Here is a 7323-nt window from a genome sequence, read left to right as displayed (position 1 = left end):
TTTTCTTTTTGCTTTTATTTTCTCTTCCTTTTCTTTTAATTTCTCCCGCTTAACTTTCCTTCATCATCTACCTCTCTTCCTTTCTGTTTTCTTTTTTTTTTTCTTCTTCGTTTTCTTTTCATGTTGATTTCCCTCCGTCTTCTACTTATTTTCCTTCGTTTTCTTTGTATTATTCCTTTCCTTCTTCTTTCCCTTCCCGTTTCCTTCAGATCCCTTTCCATCCCCGCTATATCCAGGCGCACATTCCTGCGGGGACTGGATGCCGGTGATGTCCCCGGGAACCCGGCAGGGTTCCGGGGACGCGGGTGGCGTGCGGGGAGCAGGTGAGGCATCTTTTCCTTGGAAAAGCCTCATCCCCAGGGATCAAGGGATGCTCCAGCGACTCGGCTCCTCCGCGCGCCGGCTGAAGGGGGAAAAGGCTCCTCCATCGGCGGCAGAGGACGCCCAGACCTCCCAAAAAACCCATCCCCAGGGATCCTCAGGGCCGTAGAGCCGCACCTGCCTTGCCCGGCCGCTTTTCGATCGCCTCCTCCCCGGGGGCTGCGGCAGCCGCTCCTCGGAGCGAGCACGGCGGGCTCATCGCCTCGGGGCTGCCACCGGGCTGCCACCGCGGGCGAGAAGCACCCGCAGGACCCTCGCCCCCGGGCGAGGCGGGGCTCCCGGTTAATCGATCCGCTCGCTTTCCCGGGACTTCTTCCAGCGCTGAGGCCCCGGTTGGGTTCAGCGCCACAGCTCGGAGCAGGGGTGTCCTTCGTGCCCCCTGCCCGAGCTGGCGGGCACGTTTCCACACGCTGCTTCCCCCCTAGTCCCTCACCCTTCAGTCTTTCGCGGGAAACACTCACGGTCTTTCTACCGAGCCCTCCGTGAGGGGGAATAAAAATCCCCGGGGATCCCACGGCCGCTCGCCCCAGCTGAGTTTGACGGATTTGCCCCCGGTGGGTTTTTTTGGGGGCCGAAACAGGCGGATTTCGCCGCCGGCAGCTGGGCAGTAGCGCGTCCGCAGGCGAGCCCCCCAAGGGGCGCTTCATGTCCCCCGAAAGAGCGCCCGGCCCGTTCTGCCCCGTCCCGCAGCCCCCGGCCATGCCCCCAAACGCGGGGCCGGAGGCGGGGCAGGTGCGTGTCCCTGTCCCGCGTGGGAACCAGTCGGGGAGGGAGCGGGGGGGCCGCGGCTCGGGGGCAATGGGACCCCCGCGGTGTCCCCGCCGTGCCCTCCCGCAGCTCGGGGGCGCTCGGAGAGGGTCCCCGGCGGTGGAGGGACCCCGAGGGGGCGGGCAGAGGGGGCGGCTCCCCCGGCCCCACTGGCCGCGGCCATTTAGGAGCGGGTGGGAGCCAATGGGCGGCAGCGCTGCAGCCGTGACGGCCGCGATTGACGTGATTCCCACGTCAAATTGATCCCGAGGAGCGGCGGGGGCTCCCCGCGAGCGGGGATCGCTCCCGGCGCCGCCAGGACCCCCCGGCCCGGCCGCCCCCCGGCTCTCTATGCCGCGGCTGCGGAGCGGCCGCCCGGCGCTGCCCCCTCCCCGCGCCGGGCCATGGGTGAGTGCGGCCGGCCCCGGACGGGCTCCGGGACGCGTCTGGGACGGGCTCCTGGCGAACCTGAGCACCGGGAAGGGGCAGGAGGCGGCTGGGGGTCCCGGGGCGCAGTGACCGGCCGGGAGGGCTCCGGGCTGCTGCGTCCTCCCCGCGCCTCTCTTCGCATTCGCTCCGCTCCCTCCTTGCGACTCCTTCTCCCATTCTCGTTCTTTTGCCTTCTCTCCTTTTGTCCCACTCTCCTTTTTTCTGTCCTGTTTTTCCCTCTCGTCGTTCCTGACTTTTCTTTTTCTTTCATTCTTTCCCTGTCTTTGCCCCCCCTTCTTTTTCTACTGTCATTTTTATCTCACTTTTTCCTATCTTTATGTCTCCTTTCTCTCTTTCCCCTTACCTTGGGCTTTTTCTCCCTCTTTCTCTCTTCCCCTCTCATTCTCGTTCTGCTTTTTCTTTTTCCTTTTTTCCTCCCCTTCCTTTTCCCCCTTCCTTTCTCCCCTCTTCTCCTTTTCCTTTTTACCCTTTTCTTTTTTCCTCCCTGTGTTCTTCCTTTTCCCCCCTTTCCTTTCCTTTTCTTCCCTTTCTTTTCCTTTCTTCCCTTTTTTGCTCCTTTCCCCCCTCCCTCTTTCGTTTCCCCTTTCCCTTTCTCTCCTCTTTTCCCTCTCCCCTTCCCGCTGCAGCGCCATCCCCATCCCGCGGCTGCTCGCTGCGGGGGCAGCCCGCGGGCATCACGACCGCTCCCGTGCCATCCCGCCCCGCAGAGCACACGTACGGCGAGGTGAACCAGCTGGGCGGCGTGTTCGTGAACGGGCGCCCGCTGCCCAACGCCATCCGCCTGCGAATCGTGGAGCTGGCGCAGCTCGGCATCCGGCCCTGCGACATCAGCCGCCAACTCCGCGTGTCGCACGGCTGCGTCAGCAAGATCCTGGCCCGCTACCACGAGACGGGCTCCATCCTGCCCGGGGCCATCGGCGGCAGCAAGCCTCGGGTCACCACGCCGGCCGTGGTCAAGCACATCCGCGACTACAAGCAGGGCGACCCCGGCATCTTCGCCTGGGAGATCCGCGACCGCCTGCTGGCCGACGGCGTGTGCGACAAATACAACGTGCCCTCGGTCAGCTCCATCAGCCGCATCCTGCGCAACAAGATCGGCCCGCTGGCCCCCGCCGGGCCGCCCCCGGCCTCGCTGCCCTGCGCCCACATCTACCAGTACCCGTACCCGGGCCCCGCGGCGCCGCCGCCCGCCAAGGCCGGGGCACACGCCGGGGGACACCTCGGGGTCCCCCCCGTGGCGCTGGCCCACTCGTGGCCCTCGGCGCACTCGGTCACCAACATCCTGGGCATCCGCACCTTCGTGGAGCAGGCGGGTGGGTACCGGCCATTTCGCTTCCCCTCACCCCCTCTCGCCCTTTTTTAGTGGGTTTTTTTAGCCGATTTTTTTTTTTTTTTTTGGTCGGTTTAGGGTTTTTTTGTCTCTTCGTGTTGGCGGTTTTTTGTTCGGTTGGGTTTTTTGTTTGTTTTTTTCAAGGGTTTTGTTGGTTTCGTGTTTTTTATTTGTTTCGGGGGTTTTGTTTCTTTCGTGCTTTTTGGCTCGTTCGGGAATTTTTTTTTGCTTGTTTCGACTTTTTATTTGGTTCGTGCCTCTTTGCTCATTTCGTGCCTTTTTGCGTCTTTCCTTCTTTTTATTATTTCGAGTTTTTGTTGTTGTAGTTTCTTTCTTTTTTTGCTCTTTGTTCCAATTCTTTTTGTTTGTTTAGTATATTTTCCTTCCCCCCACCCCATTTTCCCCCCTTTTTTTTCTCCCAAGGGCCTCCCCCCGCTCCACCACCCCGTCGGGGCGGCGGGGCCAGATGCGGCTTCGGCTCAGCCACATCTTGAACTTTTTATGAAAAATGTGGAAAATATTTTCCTAGGGATGATAGATTGCCGACCGCAAATTCGGAGCCCTGAATTTCGCTCCGCAAAGGGGCATTAGAAAAAAAAAAAAAAAAAGAAAAAAAAAAAAAAAAAAAGGAAGGGAAAATAAGAGGAGAGGAGGAGAGGAAAAATCAGGGAGAAAAGGAAAGAGAAGGCAACTCGGATCCGGCCTCCCGGATTCTTCCGAGGAATCTGGGAATTTTGGGGCTCCGGGAGCACCGGCAGCGCCAAGGCCGATCTCCACCGGCTCCAAGGCGGGACAAGCGGGCCGTGGCAGGGGGGTGCGGATCCTTTTATCCTTCCAAAAGCTCAAGTAAATCAACCGCATGCGTTTCCCCCCGCGCAATCATTTATCCTTAAAATTCCGATGTCACTTCTCCAAATCCCCTTCGTCAGGAGAGAAATTTGGGCCCCTGAATTATCGGGGATTGGGAACTGGGAGCGTGGGGGGGGCGACGAGCGGGATTTGGGGGGGACACCGCAGCCTCTCCCCGCGGTGTGATCGCAGATATCGGAATGCTGGAGGAAACGCGGGTTCTTGTGCCCCCAGTCCCTGGGTTTACACAACCAGGCGTTTGGAAAAGCGAGAATTTCCTCTCTTTCACCCCAAAAGCTGCTCGGGCCCGGCCCGAGGGGTTCGGGGCTGACGTTCTGTTCCCCAGGGGCTCTGGCTGGCACCGAGGGGGCCGCGTACCCCCCCAAAATGGAAGAGTGGCCCAGCGGGAGCAGAAGCAGCTTTCCCGGGCCGGGACAGGCGGTCAACGGGCTGGACAAGGCTGCCATGGACGGCGACATCAAATACCCCCAGGTGAGGGCTGGGGACAGGAGGGGACAGGGAAGCGTGGCAGGAGTGGGGCTGGAATGGGGCAGGGGAGGACAAGGCGGGGAGATCAGGGAGGGGCCGGGGAGATGGAAAGAGAGACAGGGAGCCCCGTCCGCCCCCGAGCGGGATGCCCCGCGCCGGGCCGGCTGTTCTGAGCCCCTGTCCCCTTCTGTCCCCGTTCTTGTCCCCAGCCCGGCGCGGGGCTTTCCTCCATGGGCACCTTCCTGCCGGCCTGTGCTTACCCCCCCTCCAGCCAGCCCGGCGTCTACGGCGGCTCCGCCGGCGCCTACATCGCCCCGGGCCCCCCCTGGCAGCCGCAGGGGACCCCCCTGGGCCACCACGGCCACGGCGTGACCCTCGCCGGCGGCGACTTGACCATGGCCTTCAAGCAGCCCAGCAGTGAAGGTGAGCGGGGACAGCGCGGGGACAGCGCGGGGACAGGGCCGGGAGGGAACCCCAGGCTCAGGAGGGGCCGTCCCGCGGGGGATTTGAATGATCCGTCCCATTCCCCACGCCGGGATCCGCGCCGCACGCCGGCTCTACATCGGAATTTCCCTCCTCGCTCTCTGGGAGCCGCCAGGGAATGGGGAAGATTCCCGGGCTGCTCGTGTCCCCGGGAATGCGGGAGTGTGACGAAAGAGAGCAGGAGCCTTTCCCCGTATTCCCCCAAACTGACACCGATTCCAAGAACCGGGAGCCTTTCTGGAAAAGCAGAAGCCTTGACAGGGAAGCATTAATCCCTAGTAATTACCTAGTAATTATTAACTGACAACAATGATGTAACTATTTGTTTATAGTTATTAGTTATAATAATTAACCGTTATTTTATTTAATTGGTTCCCGGCGTTATTAATGAATTATTTCCCTCCGAATGCTCTGCCGGGAATCCCACGGGAGCAATTTGAGGCTGTCCGGGGGGGCGTTGCTTTTATCTCCCGTTAATTATTTCGCTTCATTAATAGAGCTCGATTCCCTCGTTCTAAAAATTCCGATTTTTCCGCCCTGGCTATAAAATCCCCTTCGACATTTTTGTCATTTTCCCCACGTTATTTGATTTTCTATTATTTTAATTAATTGGCAATTAATTCCCTATTTATTCGTCCTTTTTTATGTTGTTTTTTTTTCTGGGGTTTAAAATTTTTGTTTGGTTTTTTGTTTATTTGTTTGATTGGATTTTTTATTTGTTTGTTCTTAAATAATTTTATCGTTTCTAACCTGCTGCGAGTTGTAACCTCAGCTGTGCCCGGGAGGAGCGACTGACGGTGAAAAGAAATAATTCAAACCGATTATTCAAAGATTAAAAAAAAAAAAAAAAAACCAAAAAAAGGGAGAGAAATGAAAGGGAGAGAAGGAAGGAAAAGGAATGGGAAAAAAATGAGAAAGAAGGAAAGAAAAAAAAAAGGATATAAAACGACCACAGGCACCTTTACATATTTAACATATTTTCGAGGTATTTAAAATTATTTGGAGCCTGAATTATCTGATTTCCCATTTTTAAGCTGTTTTGTCCCCAGACTTTCTCTAAACCTTTGTAGGTTTTTGTAGATTTTGTAGACCTTTGTAGATTTATTGATGGGGTTTAATTACATGTGGTTTTAAAATTGATTTTTATTTTTCTCTTTAAAGTTTATTTAAAAATTTTCCCATTTTTCCCTTTGGATCGGTTTTCTGATTCTGCCACTTGCCTGGGACGAGGAAAATGTTGGATTATCCGACAAACGAGCTGGAGGAGGAAGGGTAGGGTGGACTGGGGTACCTGTAGCGAGTGCGAAAAATGGGAAAAGCCTGGAAAGAAGGAAGCAAATCCCAGCCAGGCAATTTCAGCCCTTTCTCAGTTTCCTGGATTTCCCCCGAAAACCCTCCCTGCTTATCCCAGTGCCTCCAGGAGCCCCGGGATAAATATCCCGGTCCCCAAAGGCAGAATTCCCGAGGGCTGAGCTGGGGTAGGACGGAGCTCAGCGGGAATTTCCTCACCTCTGGAATGGTGGCACTGTCCTGTCTCTTCCCCTCCCTAGCACAGTCCCCTCCCAGGACACCCCAAATTTTAGGAATTTTTAGGGATGTGTTCTGTGCGTGGCTGGGACTGGTCGGGGCCACCTCGCCCGGTCACCCCATGTCCCTGGCAGTGCCACCAGCGTTGTCCCTGTCACTGTGAGGGGGGTAGGGGGGTGGGGTCACATGCGCTGTTGGGGGGACTCCGGGACTCCGAGCGGCTCTTGAGGCGGTTTTTGGGGTGTCCCCCCGTGCTCGGAGTCCCTCCATCCCTTGTCTGGTCTGTCCTTTTCCCTCTCCCCCTTCCTGCAGGGGTGGACAGAAAACCCCCCAGCCCCGTGCGGAAAGCTCCGGAGCCCCTGAGCGCCATCCATGGAATCTCCATCCCGACCTCCTCGTCCTAGAGCCGCCGAGCAGCTCCCCAGGGACTCTTGGAATCTTGGAATCAGCTCCTGCAGCCCGGGGCTGAAGCCCGGAGTGGGGACAAGGGGACAGCCTAGGCAGTGACAGGTGACTTTCTGCCTCGGCAAATCCCCGGCAGGACATTCCCGGAGGAACACTTAGCCTCCATTGGATTGGAAAGGGATGATGGAAGAGACTCAGTCTTCCTTCTTTATTTTATTTTATTTTATTTTATTTTATTTTATTTTATTTTATTTTATTTTATTTTATTTTATTTTATTTTATTTTATTTTATTTTATTTTATTTTATTTTGCTTTATTTTATTTTATTTTATTTTATTTTGCTTTTTTTATTTTATTTTATTTTATTTTATTTTATTTTATTTTATTTTATTTTATTTTATTTTATTTTATTTTATTTTATTTTATTTTATTTTATTTTATTTTATTTTATTTTATTTTATTTTATTGTATTTTCTCCCCCTTGCTTTCAGTTTTTCCTTCTCCTTCCCCATATTCCCGAGGACTGTTGGATGCCGCGATTCCCTCCGTCCCCAGGCACTGCCGGCAGCGTTCCCGGCTCTGTCCCAGCCCAGGGGAGTAATTCCCGGCTCTCCCAAGGAGCATCCGTGCTGGAGCCCTTTCTTCAACCCCTTTTCAGTGCC

At 55.6% G+C, this 7323-nt stretch overlaps 1 protein-coding gene across 1 annotated transcript; it reads left to right on the top strand.

The window, feature by feature from the left end:
• Positions 1-268: 268 nt before the first annotated feature.
• PAX1 (paired box 1) lies at positions 269-6732 on the top strand. Its single transcript, XM_021537627.2, has 6 exons — positions 269-323; positions 962-1132; positions 2205-2891; positions 4104-4249; positions 4456-4669; positions 6569-6732. The coding sequence occupies exons 1-6, from the start codon at positions 269-271 to the stop codon at positions 6658-6660; spliced, it is 1365 nt and encodes a 454-aa protein (XP_021393302.2). The 3' UTR covers positions 6661-6732.
• The last annotated feature ends 591 nt before the right edge of the window (positions 6733-7323 follow it).

Source organism: Lonchura striata, chromosome 3 (genome assembly GCF_046129695.1).
Source record: "Lonchura striata isolate bLonStr1 chromosome 3, bLonStr1.mat, whole genome shotgun sequence".
NCBI lineage: Eukaryota > Metazoa > Chordata > Aves > Passeriformes > Estrildidae > Lonchura > Lonchura striata.
Note: the sequence above shows the minus strand (reverse complement) of the source record. Positions and strands in the feature narration are given on the sequence as shown.